The sequence below is a fragment of the Mesoplodon mirus genome, assembly GCF_964341445.2.
Source record: "Mesoplodon mirus genome assembly, chromosome: 6".
Lineage (NCBI taxonomy): Eukaryota > Metazoa > Chordata > Mammalia > Artiodactyla > Ziphiidae > Mesoplodon > Mesoplodon mirus.
The window spans coordinates 136,067,773-136,087,161 of record NC_138982.1 but is presented as its reverse complement, the minus strand read 5'-3'; the positions used below and the strand labels follow the sequence as shown (position 1 = coordinate 136,087,161).

The following is a 19,389-nucleotide window of genomic DNA, read 5'->3' as shown; positions in this document are numbered from 1 at the left end:
AGCTTATATCTGTCATTTGTCTTTTAATGTTGTTCATTATATTTTGTTACACAACATTTTTTAAGAAAAATGTTTATTCAAATAATATTAACACATTCTTGATATGCAAGAGTCAAACAACACTGAAGTATAGATAACAACTGTGCTCTATCCCCTTTGCTCTCCTGCCTCAGAGGTAACTGTGCCCAGGCTTAAGGGCACCCCTTTAGTTCCCTTCAGATGTTCCACATACATTTAACAATCACACAGAGTTTTTCCTTGGTTTTGCAAAATGGACCATACTGTAGGATTGCTTGTAAAAGGTTGTTTTGGGTTTTGTTTGTTTTGTTTTGTTTTAACTTAACAGCATTTTCTAGATATCATTCCAGCTAATACAAAAAAGTTTCTTTCATAGTATATACTCAGCACTTTATTTAACTACTCTCCTTAATGAACACGTAGGTTTCTCCCAGAGGAAAAAATTTTTTTTCAAGTTGCTACAACTCTAAATTCTTTAAAGTTCTGTCTTTGGTGTCATGCTAAGAATTTCTCCACCTCAGTATTATAAAGAATATTTAATCTTAGTATTTTTACAGTTTTCCATATGTATCATAACTGGCCACCTTTAAAAATTCTCTTCTTAGTTTTGCTAGTTTTCAGTTCATTCTTTTGGGTTCTCTAGGGTAGCAATCATGTTTCTGCAAAGAATGATAATTTGTTTTTTCTTTTTAATATTTATGCCTCTCAGTTCTTTTCTTGTTTTTGTTTTTCTCCCCATTAGCTAGATCTAGAACACCTATTTTATTTTATTTTTTTTAATATTTACTTTATTTATTTGGCTGCTCCAGGTCTTAGTTGCAGCATGCGGGATCTTTGCTGCAGCATGTGGGCTCTAGTTCCCTGACCAGGGATCACACCTGGGCCCCTTTCACTGAGAGTGGGGAGTCTTAGCCACTGGACCACCAGGGAAGCCCTTAGAACTTAAAAAGCTTGTTTCCAACTTCAATTCCCAACTAAGTATTGGGGGAAGTAAAGAAGGTTGTTGAGTTAGTTTAATAGTAACTGTCAAGTTGGAGAAAAGGAAACAGTAGATGGAAAACTTCTTTCAAAACTAATTCTTTAACTCAACCAATGTGGCCACAGTGTATTTTGTGGGGTCAAACTGGGCTTGGACTGAGGAACTGGCTTATATGAGAGGGAAATTTGCTACATATAAGGGGATTCAGCATATAGTAAATCTATTGAGGATAATCAGAGCCAGGCTTCTCATGGAGAAGGGAGTTATATACAGAGAAAGGGGAAAGGCTAGAATAAATTCCATGATACTAGATTAGAACAGGAAGTATTGGTGTGAACTCATGGGTTTTAATACATATTATAATATATATATAAATCTTGAAATAAAGATGTTTGCACACTTATGTTATGTAAATATGTGGGTATGAATATATACACATACATATATTGCCTGGCTCGGCACTGAGAGACTCAAAAGGCAACAACACCCCAGTATCAGTGAGCACGCCAGTGTCTAGATCTGGGTTTCTAAATTCTCCACTGAAAGGAACCAGATCTAAAACCTCTCTCCAGCAGCTTTCCTCCCTGTGGTTATAGAATCACAGGCTCAGAGGATGTCTAAGTCTGCTCACTCACTTTACAGATGGGCATGCTGAAACCCTAATTTTTCTATTCTTTTCTTTTGGTATTGGCTTTCTTAAAATGACAGGACAAAAACAATCATCTAATATCAACATAGAGTATCTCACAATGGCTTTCTGAAGACGAGTGGTGGAAACTATATTTCTTTCTCTCTTTCTTACTAGGAAAACCAAGGCCTAAAGACACTCTGCCTGTATTAGGAAAAGAACTGAGCTCTCATGTTCTGACTTAGAAGGTGGAGGCCACTTGGTTGCACAGCTGAAGGCTGTGTATTACTAGCTCTTTTCATGATAAGCCAGCTTTTCTTTCTGAGTTACCAAGCAGATGCCTCCTGCAGCCTGTTGGTATAAGATTTCTACACGATAGATACCAGGTGTGTTGGCTGGGGAACCTGCCCATGACCCCAGATCTCTGAACTGCTGGGAAAGCATTCCTCTACTTGAAAAGGCAAGACAGCTACTTACATTTTTAATGATCAGTGGGTATCTCGTTACCCGTTGCATAGGCTTCAGTATAAAACTAGAGAGTGGCATTCCCTTACAGCGAGGGTCCATGGCCAGTCTCTGCAATAAGAGATTTTTTAAAATGTACTTAAGAAGTTTGCAAAATCTGGTCAGTGACATCAACATCGCTGTTATTCAGGACTCCCCACCCATCACATTGTCTCATTTATCTGAATGACAGCAGAGAAGCCTGGAGCTGGAAGAGCCGGACTGGTTATCCCCCAGCCAGGAGGAGGCACATTCTAGATGGAGAGTGGGACTCTACCTTGGATGTGACTCAGCTGCAGGGTTGACCCCTACTCCCCAGATCCAGTGGACCTTCCATGGGACATGTGGTTCCTTACTTCCAGAGATGAGATTCTGGCTTTACAGAGAATATTTCCTCTGGATACCTACCAAAACTTTATAACATTCCCAGGAGCAAGGAGAGTCACAAGACTATAGGGTCAGAACAAAAATCCCCCTTAAGTCCCAGAGATGCTGGAAGGGCCTGGCCGGATCTCAATGTCTGTTTTGGGAGAAGCCTGTACCTGCTGGTGGGAGCCCCAGCAGGGTAGGGATGGTGAAGCCGAGACATGAGGGTCGGGCCCCCAGCCCCAGGGTCTGTGGTTGTCTCCATCCTGGACTCCCTGCCTCTTTCCTTCCACCACTTTTGTCAACTTGACTGGAGGACAAGAGTCCTTTTACCTCCAAAAGATGACCCCATCTACAAGTCACAGGGGTTATATGGTGACAGCTCTCAAAGGTTCTGGTCAGGTTCAATGTCTTAGGAACAGGTTTAATGCCATGACCTGGGCCCCAAGCCCTGGGACCTGTCAGTGTCTGAACCTGCTCCAGCCGTGGACACCATTATTCCAGGAAAACTTTGCAGCAGGCAAAGGCATGTCAAAGTCCCACAGGAATGAGGCAGGGAGAGGGGATGAGGGGAGGGGTGAGAAGGGGAGGGGCAACAAGGCCCCTCCTGGGCTGGTGTCAGCATTTCCCTCAAGTTCAAGTACATCCAGTGATGAACTCATCCTGCCTGCGCCCAGGGAGGACCCAGCCCTTGGCTGGAACCCCAGGTGGCCCGTGGCTCCTGGCAGCCCAGTATCTGCTCTCCAGTCTCCAGGCCACCCTAGGCCTACTTCATAGCAGTGTTTCTCCCCTTAGATGCCCCACTCATTGGGTAGAAAATCAGAGCATTTAGTATTGAGAAACAGGGCGAGAAAGAAAGAACAAGAACATCTGATGCTACGGCCGAGAAGAGATGGCATTTTCCCCTCCCAATGATGACTCCACAAACTTGGTTACTGGGGGGAGTGGGAAAGGCCTGCCCCCAAAATGCAGGAGGTACAAAGATAAGCCGGTCATTAGTATGATTATTTTGCTGTCTGTTCATCAAAATGTGCCTGTTTAGCAGATGTTATTTTATTCTCTTTTTTCTTCCCCTCTGGGAGAGGTTGGGGCTGATTGCGTGGGCTGGCCTGGCCAGCAGGGACCCACCCCAGCAAAGGGAAGCAGACCCAAAGCCTGGGGTCTCCAGCAGCATGGGGTCCACTTCTGCACAATGTCCCTTGGTGGGCACATGGCTCTCCAGACCCTTGTGATCCTCCAAGGCAGAGGTCCTGGCATCCCACACTCACCCCCATGGGCTTCCTAGAGCTTGAGCCCATCAAAAAGAACCAAGTGGGAAAAAACCAAAGGGTCCATTGGGATTGCCGGCCATTCCCTTTGCAGGTGAAGGGTAGAGAGCAGCAAAGAACTGAGGATGCTCACATTAAACAGAATAGGAAACCTGAGACCCACCAGCCCTCCTAGGCCTAAAAATGAGATGGAGGATTTAAACCTGTATTCAAATAACACCACTCACACCTGGTCAAGGCAGAGCTTCTAGGCCAGCACTGGTCCCTCCTCTCCAAGCCCACCCCCTTGGTCCCAGCCACCCGCCAGCAAGGGGCAGCCCCTACTCTTCAGCTGAGACCTCACCCTTGGCCTTCAGTAAATGTGTGAATCAGCCCCTCACACGCCCAGCCACTGGAAGATGGCCACTCGGCAGGGGCAGAGACTCAGCTCAGCCTGGGCTCCTTACTTTGACAAACTCCTTGAAGTCGGGGGCCTCATCTGTCTTCTGCTGGATCAAGGCAGCCCCGTTGAGCTGGCAGCTGCAGAAGCGGATGTAGGGTTGCATGTGTGGCAGCTGGGCGGTCAGGATGTCCCCGATCATCTTCACAGGCATCTTCTCCCCAGACATCTTCTTGCGAACCCTCAGCGCTCTGCACAGAAACATGAGAAGTGAGCGCCCTCTTCATGCTCTCTGACGCGTACACAGCACACTTCTAGGTGGTACAGAAATGGGATGTGTGTGAGGGGCACAAACCCAGGGCCACTAAAGCATCTATGTGGCAGACAAGGAACAGAAAAAGAAATGAGTCTAGTGCTACAAAGAGGTATCACTGGGGCATTTTTCTTTGACATGAAGTCTGTTCACTGGCTCTTAGGAAGAAAAACTTAAAAAAAAAAACTTTGCTGAACAAGTCAGCATAAAAGACAATTTTTTCTTGTGGAAATATATGGAATCCTTTTTTTTAAAAAATAACTCAGACAGGATCCCTGGGTGGATGTCTCACTTTATGGATGATCTGTCCAGGCTGGTATGGCCCCAACACTGAACCTGTTTCCGGGGCCAGTGCTGCCCAAGGGAAGCTGCTGTTGCCAGGGGCCGTGGAGGCTCAATTTCAGACCAAACAAAACGTAATCAAGATGGTAAATCAACTGCCACAGAAAAATAATCCCATAATGTTCATGAAAGCCAGGTATAACTGATTGTCTGAACAATTTGTGCCCTTCTCTGGTTCACTGCTTCATCGCTGTGGCTAATTTGAAGTTGACTGGATTAAGAAGAGTTCTGAAGAAAGAAGCCTATTCATATGATAATGGGTCATAGACTCAAACAATTTACATCCTGGAAGCTGAGAAGGGACGAGAGGGAGTGGAAAATGTTTGTTCAGGAGTCCAGCTGCATTCTGAGTGTTCAAGACCATAACAGTCAGGACTGTGCATCCCACCCTTCTAACTCGTATGTCAACTCCTAACCCAGCATCTATAAGAAGGGCATGGCACCGAGCTTTTACGCAGCAAGGATAGCAATGTACTATAAGGGCAGGACCTCGACATATGAGGCCATGGGTGTGTTCTGCCTACCCTAGTGATTATGGATGATGGATGGATGGATGGACAGATAGATGGATGCCTGGATGAATGGAAGGAACAGAATGGTATGATATGGGATTTTTACATAAGGCTGGGAGGATGTTACCGTGAATTCCTCTGGCTGCTTTCAAGGTCATCGGTAGGGCTATATAATTCTAAGGAGGCTCTGCTATCTTAGTATTAAAAACTTCAGATCACTTTATTTTCTTTCTCCTACATTTTTGGTTAAAGAAAAAAAAAATCTTTGGACTGGGCAACAAGCCAAGGAGAAAAACTTTAGGGACAGTGCGTTATGTGGTCCAAACAATGAGCCATTCCCCCTCAAGCAGGTGCCCTTGTGGGGAGAGGTGCTGGTCAGCACTGGCTGCCTGGGGTGTGAGGAGTGGCAGGTTGGTACCCTCAGGATGGCCAGGTGGCCACTGCTCATTGGGTGGGTGTGGAATATCTCCCAGTGTGTAGAAATTTGCTCAAGGGTTACGTCACTACCAATTCTGGGGGACGAGAGTGCTGAATAACCATGTTACAAACTTGCTATGGATGGAAATGGGAAGAAATTCCATCATTCCATGGTTTTCCAATGAGGAGCAACACAATCTTTCTGCAACGGAATACGAGTACTTTCACCTGCCCCCCTCCTTTTTTTTTTTTTTTTTTAATGATGGGGAGAGAAGAAAAAGGGGAAAAAAAAAAGATCACACAGAGATCATCACTGTCTTGAGGAAGTTAAGCCAGTTCCTGGGTTCTGGAGGCCCATGCTTGGAGAGCTGATTTGTCCAACTGGGAGACAGACCTAAAATCAGGCCCCTGCTACAGACCAGGCACCTGTTAGGTCGAACTGTGAGTCACCTTCTGGGATGTTCTACCGCACAGGCAAGGCTTTTGAGGACTGGGTTTGAGTGGGTTGAAACAGGGCACGTCACCAGGCTCAGGGATCACATGACTCCATTGCTGCACCCTCAGCCCTGCCCTTTGGTGAGCTGATTTGTAATCTCATATAAAGGTCTATGGATTCAAGGTCTTGAACTGCGACAGTAATCAATCAGCTAATGGACACGTCAGAGAGCTTGACATTTGCTGAACGAATGAGTAGCCCTCTGAAGTTCGCAGATCAAGGGGATGGTCAAGAGAGCTGGCGTTTATGAATGTGTCCTAATGTGTCAAACAATTTTTTTAACCTATATGACTTATTATCCCTATTGACGGTTGGGGAAACCGAGGCACGCAGACATTGAGCGACTTGACCAGAGTCACACAGCTCATGGGTGGCAGGAAGCCTTGGTCTCCAGAGCCCACAGTCTGTAAGCACCGCATGTGAGGACAAGCACCGTGCCCAGCCCCACCTCCCCTCAAGCTGCTCAGGGCTCCTGGCCTGTCCTCGCTCCAGAAGCAGCTCCCGCCATCCCACCAAGGGGGGCTTCCACGGCCCCTCTGCTCTTCCCTTCCCTCTGTCCTTCTGTCTCATTTCCTCAAGCCTCTGCCTCCTTTCCTCTCACCCTGCCCACTCCCACCCAAAGCCCCTTCCTTCCTTCTCCCCATCCTGTCTTTACCCCCCAAGGTATCTTTTTTACTTTTTATTTTTCTTTGTTTTTCTGCCTAAAATAAAATCATGGCTATTCTTCTTAAGTTAAAAAGAAAACTGAATACTTAATATTTAAGAAAAACTTTTTTTTTTTTTTTTGGAGAAGCTCTTTCATTTATTTATTTATTTATTTATTTATTTATTTATTTTTCAAGCAAGGAGGCAGGAAAGGATCTTGATTTTAAAAAAAAACAGCTTCAGGGTTTCCCTGGTGGCGCAGTGGTTGAGAGTCCGCCTGCCGATGCCGGAGACATGGGTTCGTGCCCCGGTCTGGGAAGATACCACATGCCGCAGAGCGGCTGGGCCCGTGAGCCATGGCTGCTGAGCCTGTGCGTCCAGAGCCTGTGCTCCACAGTGGGAGAGGCCACAGCAGTGAGAGGCCTGCGTACCAAAAAAAAAAAAAAACAGCTGCAGTACCTGGTTCTACACACCCTATCTCACTTCTGCATTCCTACTGCTATCACTTCTAACAGCCACCCCTAGGGGCCTGCACCTAGCTCTTAACTTTAAAATGTTCTAGATTCTTCTCCCCTATTCAGCTCACTGAAGGCAAACTTCTCAGCCCTCTGCTCACAGGTAAGAGAGCCAACCATCCATTTCAACCCCCAACCAGAGGCGGCATTAGTAGGAAGTCTGTGTGCCCCAGGTAGCTCCCTTTTATGTTCATTTTATTTGTTTCTTAGTTATCTGTTTGATAAATCCTATGTCCCCCCTCTAAGTACAAGGAGTTGCTGGCCCTTGGATCAGGAGTGACAGATATGTGGCTGCCCACTGCGGCCTTCCAGGGAGAGCTGCCTTAAGTTCTCTTCATCTTCTTCCATCCTACCAGGAGTCCTAAATCTTCCCATCATTGGGATTAGTCCTTTGCACAAAGAAATTAAGTCTATGCAGCAAAATTGCATAATCTACAATATGGGCGCTCACCATAAAATTCTTTCAATTTTTTCTGGTATGTTTGAAAATTTTCATAATAAGATCTTGAAAAGGAAAAAGAAAGGAAGAAAGAAATCAGGTCGCCAGAAAGCTCTGGCTAAATACAAGTATTTTATCTGGAAAGTGAACAGATTAGCCAAACTAACCAATCCGGTCATCAGAGGAAGGCCCAGAGCATACCTGTGATGGGGGAGGGGGTGTCTGTGCCCGTTGGTGCCATGATTGACAGGGTGCCAGCTGTACACCTGATCTCCTTGCTCCTTGGGATAACCCCGCATGCTAGACAGGGCAGGCGCCCTGACTGCAATTTTACAAGTTCTAAAACAAAGGGCTGGGGAGTTATCTGCCCGAGGTAACTGCCCAAAACGAGTTAGAAGGCGCTGGAGCCCAGAGGAAGACTTGAGATGTCGGCCTCCTGGTCTCACCTTCTTTCCTTCGAGGGCAGGACAGGGTGGAACCCCTAGTGGGACCCTGGGCGTTGTCCACAGAGCGGCTCGGGGCACCCTGATTGCCTTCTGTGTGACCTTGGACAAGTCACTCAACCTCTCTGAGCCTCGTTTCCACGGTTGCAAGAGCGTTCTCAATTCCTACCTCCAGGGCTGTGGAGCCCATCGGCGCTAATGGGTGGAAGAAGCGCACAGGCCTGGCCCTGACAGAGCTCAGGAAAGGGGCTTCTGCTTTCCTGACAGGAGCAGGACGGAGGGTTAAAAATACAGAGACAACAGAAACGCATGGGGAGCGCCGGTGCTGGGAGGGCTGGGGAGGGGTGTCACTCGGGAACATCAGACACATCGCCCGCCTCCCCACCCCCACGCAGCCGCCCAAGGAAAGAGGTAGGTATACGTTGTAGGTATACGTTCAACAGAAAACCTTTTCATCTATTTCAAAACAACCTGTCTCCAACATTTTAGGTTTAGTACTTGTAGGTTCAGGGGTTAACTAGCCCACCTGCCCCAGGTGATAAGGCAGCCTCTGTCCAAGACAAGAGTGGGTGCTCAGCCCACCCTAGGGCCCAAGCCCAGCACTTACGAGGGACCAGGCACTCGCTGTCTAAATGCTCCCTAAGGAGACCCGTATGTGGTAGATCCTATTATCACCCCCATTTTACAGATGAGGACACTGAGGCCCAGGGAGCATAGGCGACTTGCTCAAAGCAGGTAGGCAACAGCAGAGTGTGAGCCCAAGAGCCTGACCCAGACCTACGCTAGAAACCTCTACAGTATGCTTCTCAAGGGGGGTAACGGAAATACTTTCTCCAAGCCACCCCCATGCCGCCATCTTTGATTAACATCTTCTAGAACATAGAGACAGAAGACGTTAGAGTTTTTCTTCACAGCCACCTCTCTGCACCTCTCTGTCCATCCCTTCATCTACTCCCAAACACACTCAGGAAAGTGGGGACCTGAACTCACTTTATAAAATCCCAGGGACCACATTCAGGAAATAGCTGCTTCCCAATTATATGAACCTAGAGATCTGGAATGGACACCAGTTCCCAGGGCCTGTGCTTCCTCCTGGCCCCCAGGATCACCACGGACTTCATCTGTTTTCTAGCAAATGGTGTTATACTGAGGGCCTGGTGGACACAGATTTGGAAGTTCTTTTTAAGAACTGGAAAGGACTTTTGTGATGATGTAATCCAATCCCTTCCTTTTACAGGTGGGGAAACTGAGGAAGGGCAGAAAGTCGGGCTCCAAGCCCAGGTTTCCAGGCTCCTGGCCCAGTGCTTCTCCCTGGCCCTGTAGCTGCCTCTGAGAATTAAAACAGGAATAAATAAAATAGCAACTGCTCCAGGCCAGCTTCTCAGAGGCCTATCCTGAGAACTGCCGCTGACCGTGGCCATGAGCGGTCCCACCGTTTCCCATCTTCAGGAGCCAAGAAAGTCTCAAGAGACCAACATTCCTCCAGTGGAACCAGGGTCTGAGGCATGGGGTCTGCCCCCTGACTGGATGGAGCTGGCCAGCGATTAGGAGCCAGAATCGGCCCAGCTCCATTCATTCTAGAACCATGGTAAAAGCAGGAACCGGGATGCCTGAGCAATCCATTCTCCCCAATGAAAAACTGGGGGTGTGTTTCCAGAAAGCATCAGGGCAAGGAAGAGCGATGGGTCTTGTGAGTGGAAAAGAGGAAGAGAGGCAGAAAGAAACACAGGGCGGCATGCACGGAGGGGACACACGGACGACGACGCGTAGCAGGGCCGGAGAGCGAGGGCGAAGACAGGCTGGGGAGAGGAGAGGCTTACTTCAGCAGTTTGATATTACACATAATCAGGTCCTTCCAGTTAACAAAAATCATAGCACCCTCTTTCTCTGTCAGCAGCTCAGACTCCATCAGGGGTTTCTGAAAGATCTACAGATGCAGAAAACGAAGCAGTTCAGAAAGCAAACAGTTAGCTTAAAACTCAAACGCACGCACACACCGATCTGCTCAGAGCCAGGGGAAGGACCGAGGCATCTGCAGCTTTGGCTGGGAGGCCCAGAAGCTGTGGAGTTTCTGAAGCAGGTGGCCCTCCCTCTGCCGGGGGGGATGGGGAGGTGGTGGGTTCCCATCAGGTCCACACTGTTTTACAGGGAGGCCCACGAAACTCTGGAGGACAGGCCTCAATTCCGCCAGGACTCAGCCGGGGGTCTGGACAAAGGCACTCAAGCCCTCACCTGCCATGGTGAGGAACTGGGCACAGGGGGGAAGTGAAGGGCCGAGAGGTGCATGGGGTGGGGGGCACTCCCGCCTTCCTGCTCCCAGCATCGGCTGCACACACAAGCCTCAGGAAGTCCAGGGGAGCAGCCCTGGCAGGCGGGCCCCCAACCAGCAGCCTGGGGACAGGATGGACTCCACTGCTCTGCCCACAGCCTGGGCTGGGCCTGGGACACAGCCAGCGAGTGAAGGCCTGATGCCAGGTGGGCACTGCCCCTCTCCGGGACTCCGGGAAATTGAGGAGTCTGCCCAAGCGCCGTGTGGGTCGGCAACTCACAGTAGACCACAGGTCTTGGCTGAGCCCCACGTGGTGAGCCCCTGCCTAGAAAGAGGTCATAGCTACCATTGCAGGCAGGCCACTCGCTGGAAGGTACCTTAGGGACCGGGACAGCCTGTCTTTGAAATAAACTTGGCTGGGCTGAGGGTGATCCCTTGGAGCCCAGAGTACTTCATGAGTCTTTAAGCCGATGTTGAACCTGGCATATACCAGGCCACTGCACAACGTACCATATCTAAGAGGGTGACACTCACAGCCTAGACATCCAAGACTGTATATTTAGTGACAGTCACGTGTCTTGAGAAAGGGACACCTTTTCATACCAATGTTTCCTAAGCATTAATGATGGCCTTGGGGGCCATCAACTCATCAACACTGGGTCATCGAGCAATGCCTTTCCGGGTCGTTAAGACTATCAGAGGAGATGGTTTCACAATAGTTGGGGTATGGGGGTTCCCAAACTATCACGGTACTTTTCAAACTATAGGGTGACCCCAACGTCCAGCTCTGCAAACCCCTGTCTCCTACTATGGCAACCTCCCATGCGTATGGACCAAAGGCTTCCTGAAAAGCAGAACTTCCCAACTCTGTACCTCCCCATCCTCTGGACTAGGCAGACAAGGCCCTTCAACAGCTCTCTGGGAGGAGAGCCAAAATGAGACATCGTCCAGGACGGGGGAGGGAGGGTATGCACGGGGCCCCGGGAGGAAACATCTTCATTCTCTGCAACAGATTTTTCTTGGGGGGTAACATGTAGCATGAGGAATAACCAAGATATCAGGCAGATGACTGCCATCTTTCAGATGTCACCGCTGAGGGCCAGGGAGATGATGCTCTATGGCATCAATTAGTTGGTGGCGGAGCTGCAAGTTCTCTGAGCCGAGCCCAGACTCCCACCTCACAGCCCATGTGTCCCCTGTCAGGCACTCCTCACGGGCTCATCTAACCCTGTCTTGAAGGGTCTCTGCCCCTCTGTGGGTAGGGCTCACAGATGAGAATTGTGAGTCCGTGGCCACGGAGGAGAATTAAGCATCTTCTCTTGGGTAAGACTCTCCTCTGTGATGTACGCTCCAGATGCTCCCATACCTCCGAAAGCTTCTCACACTGGGAATCAGGACCCAGCCCTCCTTGACAGAGTCCCTGCCTTCCCCACCCTCTGCCAGTGCCCCCCACCCCGCCCCAGCGCCCCCAGCTGCCCTTACCTCTGTGACCAGCTGCAGGTCATTCACATAGTTCTCCTCCGTGACAATGAGCTCGTGGATGTATCCCTGTCGCTTTCTCTCAGTTGGGGTCAACATATCCAAGAGGTGTAAGTCTGAACACCCTGCAAAACACAACCATGGGGACAATTTAGTCCAGGTCTAGGGAAACCTGTACAGCTTCATGGGGAAGATCCCCAGGGTCCTCGTGGCCGCCGGGCCCTGTGGTCTCACTCCAGTTAAACAGTGTTGTCCCCTAAAAAGATATGTTCAAGTCCTATCCCTGGTAACTCTGAAGGGGACTTGTTTGGAAATAGGGTCTCTGCAGATGCAATCCAATTAAGACGAAGTCATACTCAATTAGGGCGGGCCCTAGTCCAATATGACTGGCGTGCTTATAAGAAGACGACACAGAGACAGACAGAAGGAACGCCACATGACGACAGAGGTAGAGCCTACAGTGACGTGTCTACAAGCCAAGGAACGCCAGGGATTGCTGGCAGCATCAGAAGCTAAGGGAAAGGCATGCAATAAATTCTCCCCTGAAGCCCGCAAAGGAACATGGCCCTGCCCAAACCTTGATTTTGGACGTCTCACCTCCAGAACTATGAGAAAATAAATTTCTGTTGTTTTAAGCCCACCCAGTTTGCAGTCATTTGTTACAGCAGCCTCAGGAAACTATTACAGGCCTCACACTCCTGCTTCAGCAAAACCACTAAAAGAGTGTCAAGAGAGAAGACTTAGTGGGGACTTCCCTGGCAGTCCAGTGGTTAAGACTCTGTGCTCCCAATTCAAGGGGCACGGGTTCGATCCCTGGTCGGGCAACAAAGATCCCACATGCCACATGGGGCGGCCTAAAACCAAACCAAACCAAACAAACAAACAAACAAAAAAACAGAGTAGACTTAGTAACAACTGGCCGACATTTCCTGAGGGCTCTCACCATGCCAGGTGCTGTACCAGGAGCTTCTGAACACTGACAGTTGTGTTTAACGCTCACATAGACACTAAAATCATCCCCATTGTACAGACAGGGAAACTGAGGCTCAGAGAGGTTGCCTCACCCAAGCTCTCTCAGCTGGGTGGTGGAGAAGCTGAGATGGGAACCTGACACTTTGACCCCAGAGACTGGGCTCTACCCCAGATCACTGCTGCTGGATCTGAGCTACAGGAGGGCACATGGTTATCCTGAGGTTGGGGTTTGGAGGATGAAATGGCAGTGCTGAGGCTCCTGATGGGCCCGGGGATAGGGCAGAGGTGGGGCACATCCAGACGCGGCTGAGCAAACTCTCCTGGACCAGGCTGCCGTCCTGCACCCACGGGAGCTGAGCAGTGGACCTACAGGCAGAGAGGGAACTCCTCCAGGTGCAGACGGCCGGACACAGCTCTGGCTGCAGGTCCACAAGGAGTAGGCTCTGCTGACGTGGGGTGGGGCATGCACAGCCGGTGGCGCCCGCCCTGGCCTCTGCTCACTTAGCCGGTTACTTGGGGTTGGTCTGCTTTGGATGCTCTCGGGTTTCGGGCAGAGGCTGTCCCCTGCCTCAGGCACACTGGAATGAGGGGCGTGGAAGCTCGCGGCTCTAGGGAGTACCCCTCCTGCAGGTCTGGACCTACCTCTTCCAGGTCAGTGGTCCCCTCACCCCTGTCCTTTTAATCAGGGGTTCTTTGTTTAACCACCAAAACCAGATTTGTAAAGAAGACTGGAAGGTGGGCTTCCCTGGTGGCTCAGTGGTTAAGAATCTGCCTGCCAGTGCAGGGGACATGGGTTCGAGCCCTGGTCCGGGAAGATCCCACATGCTGCGGAGCAACTAAGCCTGTGCGCCATAACTACTGAGCCCGCGTGCCATACTACGGAATCCCACGCGCCTAGAGCCTGTGCTCCACAACAAGAAGCCCACACACCGCAACGAAGAGTAGCCCCCGCTCACCGCAACTAGAGAAAAAAGCCCTCGTGCAGCAATGAAGACCCAACGCAGCCAAAAATAAATAAATAAATAAAATTAAATTTAAAAAAATTTTTTTAAAAAAGAAGACTGGGAGGTGTCTTGGATGTTGGTGGGGGTGAGGCGCTGAGTCCCATTCACTTGCTTTTCGCATCCCTTCTTCTCCCCACAAGGGGGTGCTGTGGAGCACAGTGCGGAACCGCCTGCTGGACACCAGTGGTTCTCAAAGTCGGGTTCCTAGACGGGCAGCATCAGCAGCACCTGGGAGCTTATTAGAAATGCAGATGCTCAGGCCCCTGCTGACTAGATTGTGGAGTCAGGGCCTGGAATCTGATTTAACAAACTATCCAGGTGACTTTTTAGGTACACTCACATCTGAGAAGCCTGCTCTGAACTATCGGGGGTTCCTCAGAGATTCCATCTTCCCCCAAGGGAGTTTCTAGGCTCGTGACTGATGTAGTCTATATGCTGGAAGCTTCTGCAAATAGAATGATGCCTCTGGGGCGAACAATATCATAGACTTATTGGTAAATGCTTCACTGTGCCCAGAATTAACTCTGAGCTGGCACTTCCAGCCTTCAGTGTTGTCCCCTCCCCTGGCCAAATGCCCTCTCTAGAATGCTGGAGCTTCTCTTCCTGGGACAGGATGATGCCAGGATGGGCAGAGGGATGCCAGGAAAGCATCAAGGCTGAGCCATCATCATGTCAACGCCCTCCACGCCCTTCCAGCCGAGACCTCATTCAAAGCCGTGGCAGTGCGGCTAAACTACAATTCCACAGGGCCACGGGCTGAGAATGAGCCTTCGCGTAGGTCTGCAGATGTTTCTGGGACTCGGGCCCTCTGCTCAGCCACCAGCTCGGCCTAGCTGTCCATCCTGCCTCGGTGCGTTGACTGTGTTTTATTAAAACAATTGCATCAACAATGAATTATCAGGAAGGAAGTCATGATTGCTCACCTGGGGGGCTCAGCCAACCTCCGCCAAGGTGATGCGTGAGCCCTGGCTTACCGGAAGCTGAGTGACGTCACCAATTTCTTTAGCTTTCTTTAGGAAAGCCACCCAGGAAACACTTGAATTTGGGAGGAAAAATCTTATTCCTGCCTTATTCTTACCAAGCTTTCCTGTTAGTGAGTCCAAGGGCCCAGGGGTAAGGCCATTTCTTGTTAAAGGGTAGAATACAGCCCTTGCATTACAGACTTGTATGAACTCAGGGAAGCGGAGTCTCCCCTGCAATTTTCAGGACCTTCCTTTCTGCAGGGATATCAGAGTACTGGTACAGACCAGCAGCTCTAAAACTCAGTTCCCACACACTGTGCAGTGACGTTTGCAGGGATACAAACATCGGGCTAGTAGTGGACACTGGCTGGAACAGTCTCCAAACGTCCCCATAGGTCACAATTCCCCTTGCAGAATCTGGTGGATGCTATGAACTCTTACCTCAGAAAACATATGTATACAATGCACACAATATACACATTTTGCACACAATCTTAAAGGATTGGCAGACCCTCTTGAAGCTTGCTCATGGATCTCATTCCTTCATTCATTTGACAAATATTTACTGATATCCTACTGTGCTGGGTGCTGGGAATTCATGATGGAAGAGGAGAAATGCCTGACCCCCAGAGCATAGAGCTAAGAACCCTGGGATCCTCAGCTGCAGGTGATGCCGTCCCCCAACAGGCTGAAGGTGGTACTGCCCCCCCTACAGGCTGAAGATGGTACTGCCTGCCCACAGGCTGAAGACGGTACTGCCCCTCCCACAGGCTGAAGACTGTACTGCCCCGCCCACAGGCCGAAGATGGTGCTGCCCCCTACAGGCTGAAGATGGTACTGCCCCTCCCCCAGGCTGAAGATGGTACTGCCCCTCCCCCCAGGCTGAAGACGGTACTGCCCCCCCTACAGGCTGAAGACGGTACTGCCCCCCCTACAGTCTGAAGACGGTACTGCCCCCCCTACAGGCTGAAGACGGTACTGCCCCTCCCCCAGGCTGAAGATGGTGCTGCCCCGTCCACAGGCTGAAGAGGGTGCTGCCCCCCCTACAGGCCGAGGGTGGTATTGCTCCCCACCAGGTTGAGGGTTGCACTGCAACCACCTCCCAACTCCAGGCTGAGAATGAATTCTTGGTTGTCATAATGACTGGAGGTGGCTGCTGGAATTTGGGGGTGCTGAACCAGGGCTGCTAGATGACCTGCAATATACAGGACAGAGAATGGCCCACCTCCAGTTCCAATAGCACCCCACTGAGAAACGGTGACATTCCTAGAAACTGACAACTCTGCAGCAAGGATGGTGCACGTGACCAGAGATACACAGAACGACTGAGGAACTGGACACAAGGACCTGTGAGGAAAGATGACAGGAACTGGCTTGCTTTGGATTTCAGAAGTTCATTCTTCTGAGTCTTCAAGTTTCACACAGTGTGGTTTTGAAGCTCAGAGCCAGAGCAACAGCAGAAGGTCCAGGGTGGATTTGGGGCCACTGGTCTAAGAATTCCAGGTGCTGAGGCCAGTTCAGGGTGAACTGACCGTCTCCTGCTCATGGGGGTGGGGGGGGGGCATGAGAAGGCTGCATGGCGTCCTACTCTCGGCATCTCCAGCCTTCGGTCAATCCACCCAGCAGGCTGAGAAATATGGGGGGGGGCAGTGCTGTGTGACTCTAGGCTACTTGCCCCAACAAATCCCACCCTGTGCTGGCCCCCCAACCAGCCTGCCTGGAGACAGAGGGATGGTCCAGATGGCTTCTCCAGGACCCAGAACCCAATAAACAGCAAAGATTTTATGGGGAGATTCGTCTCAGCATTATGTGGCAACAATATTGGCTTGGAACAGTCTTTTCAGCTACTGAACTGACCCATAGGATGCTGCTTTAAAAATCCTTGCTGATGAATGCCAGACCAAGAGAACCATTAAAGACTTGAAATAGGTGCTTTGAACTCAAAAATATCCTTCCTTTGAAAATTTAATATTTAGAAAAACAAAAGAGTTTAAAAACTCCATTATTCAGAGCAGGGTAAGTGGAAAAGACATTTCAAATAGAGAGTTTTCTTTAGGGGTGGAGGGATGTGGTCCTTCTCTCCTGTGGGAACCAGAATAAACATGCTTTGCTGGCTTCCTTTCCCAGTGAAAAACGAGAGGGCAAAGCACAGCAAATAAATTTCATGGACATCTCGGCATGATGGAGGGATTCTTATAACTAACTATAATCCACTCGCAGCTGAAATAATATGGCAAATGACTCCAGGCAGTCAGAAATGATCCTCAATTACAACCCATGTAAAATTCCTAATCTGTGTGCTGTCCCTTATAATTTCATATAGTTAGACACACTTACAGAACAGAGAGAGCCATGATGCCCCTCTGAAAGGATTTGAGTCTGGGGCACTGCAGAAAAGTATCTTACCCCAAAAGGCCCCTCAGTGGGACATTGCTCATAGGAACAGCATAATCTAAATAAATTGCTTTTTTACAAAAGTAATGCACGAACACATGCTTATTGTAAACAGTTCAAAAGACATGAAGTGTCGAGATGTAGGGTAAAAAGCCCCCTCTCCCTACCCCAATCATTCTACTTCCTTTCCCAGCAGGGACCATAATTTTAAAAACCAAACCAGGCCCCACAGCAAGCTGGCCACAGAGCAAAGCAAATAAACAGGCTTCATTCCTCTTATGAAAGGGCCAAAATATACAATGAGATGGTCGATAAATATGCATTGCATTCCCCATGAAGTCCAAGAGACACAGAAATAAGCAAGGTAATGTCCTTGTCCTCAAGGAAAGTCACAGCCCTGGGGGGTGACTGGACATGAAAATTAAATTTAAAACAGCAAGCAACAGGCCACAACAGTGAGAGGCCCGCATACCGCAAAAAAAAAAAAAAAAAGAAAAAAAGAAAACAGCAAGCAACAAAGAATGGGCCTGCGGGCTGTGCTGATGGTGGAGGATGCAGCAACTCAGAAAACTAGATGCTCTCAACCCTGATGGAGGAAGGTTATATGAGGACCTGGTCCTCCTTGTGCCAGGCTTCTATATGGCCAGGGAGGATGGGGCCATTATGTTGGGGACATGTGGGCCAGCATGCCAGGTAAACACAGAGATGCTATGGAAGATAAGTGTGGAAGTAGACAGTAGATAAGGTGGGAAGTAGATTACAGAGGCCGTGATGCCAGAGGGACGGGGGAGAAGCAGTGTGGAAGCTTGGGCGATAGTTTTTCATCTTTAAGGGAAAGGATCTACCAATGTCTGTGGGGACATTCAGTCCAAATCCTCTGGCTAAATGGCCCTGGGTCAGCAGGATCCATGTTAACTGGGATCCTGGAGCTCCCGTCTACACAGAAGGCTTTTCTCCAGGGTTGGCCTGAATGTAGGAAATGGGAGCCTCATGGCCCTGGTGTCTCCTGCCAGGTGGGCACACTTCCCTCAAGGCTACACTGGATTCTCCTGGGAAAATGGATCCAATCGTGTTGCCCTTATTGTCCACAATGGATGTGACAAAAAGAAGGTTCTGTGGTCAAAGCGCTTTGTCCTTTCCCTGCAGCCAATGTCTAAACCCCCTCTTCTCTAAGCTGTGGCCCGCCATGGCCGCAACTGTGCTTGATGCTGGGACTCACTGATGAAGGAGCAGGACAGGCGGTTGTCCTGCGGGAGCTTCGGTCTCTGCTGGAGGCTGGGGCATCCCATCCACACTCTGGTCCTTGCCGACTCACAGGCACCTCGTAGAGGACATCATGCACCCTCTCATCCATCCCTGAGACCTCAGAGGTGCAAATCCTTAAGACTGGATTTTGATGGGGGTCTAGAGATGCCAAGTGGGCACAGAGACCTGTGGTGAGAGGTAGGGGAAATTCTACCTGATGGCACCAAAGACCCCCTGAGCTATGTCCAGCTGAGCCCAGGCATCCCTCTGCAGCCTGTCCTGGGGACTCCTCAGGGCCTTCTACTCAGCTGCACTCAGTCACAACCTGGAAGCTTAAAAGCGCCAATGTGGTTTCCAGATAAGCTTAATTGTCTCCCAAGAAGGAGAATCCAGCTACATGGGCTGCTGGGCAATTTAATGACTGTTGAGAAGTGGCGAAAATCAAATTACTCTCAGGGATAAATCATCTCTTAATTTTGCGTCAAAAAGAATGTAAGTGATTTTTTTTTAATCAAAGGCATATCATTCATGGCTTTATCACCGATGTTGGAATTCCTGGTGTGGCATCAAGTGCCCCATGGTCTGCATTTGTTAGCTAATTCCTGGCCTCATTTATGTCACCATCCTTGTTTTTCTTTCTTTCTGAGTTCCCGCTGCCAATGTGCTCTATCCTGCAGTATTTTAGTGGTCCTTACTAGCCGCCGTAAATAAATCTTTTGAGTACACAAGGCAGATTGGTGTGTTAGAAGTACAAACACACTTCTATTGCAATATGAGGAAGGAGGCCATAATTTTTTTTT

The 19,389-nt window shown here is 49.4% G+C and overlaps 1 protein-coding gene across 1 annotated transcript in view; it reads right to left on the bottom strand.

Annotated features, from left to right (window-relative positions):
- The window catches only part of ITSN1 (intersectin 1), a 244,597-nt gene that overhangs the window by 20,449 nt on the left and 204,759 nt on the right, over positions 1 to 19,389 (bottom strand). The window contains exons 30-33 of the mRNA XM_082625531.1: positions 12,016 to 12,137; positions 10,085 to 10,191; positions 4,210 to 4,393; positions 2,103 to 2,201 (exon numbers count right to left, since the gene is read on the bottom strand). Coding sequence (XP_082481657.1) covers positions 2,103 to 2,201; positions 4,210 to 4,393; positions 10,085 to 10,191; positions 12,016 to 12,137 — 512 coding nt within the window. The remainder of the gene's footprint in view (positions 1 to 2,102; positions 2,202 to 4,209; positions 4,394 to 10,084; positions 10,192 to 12,015; positions 12,138 to 19,389) is intronic.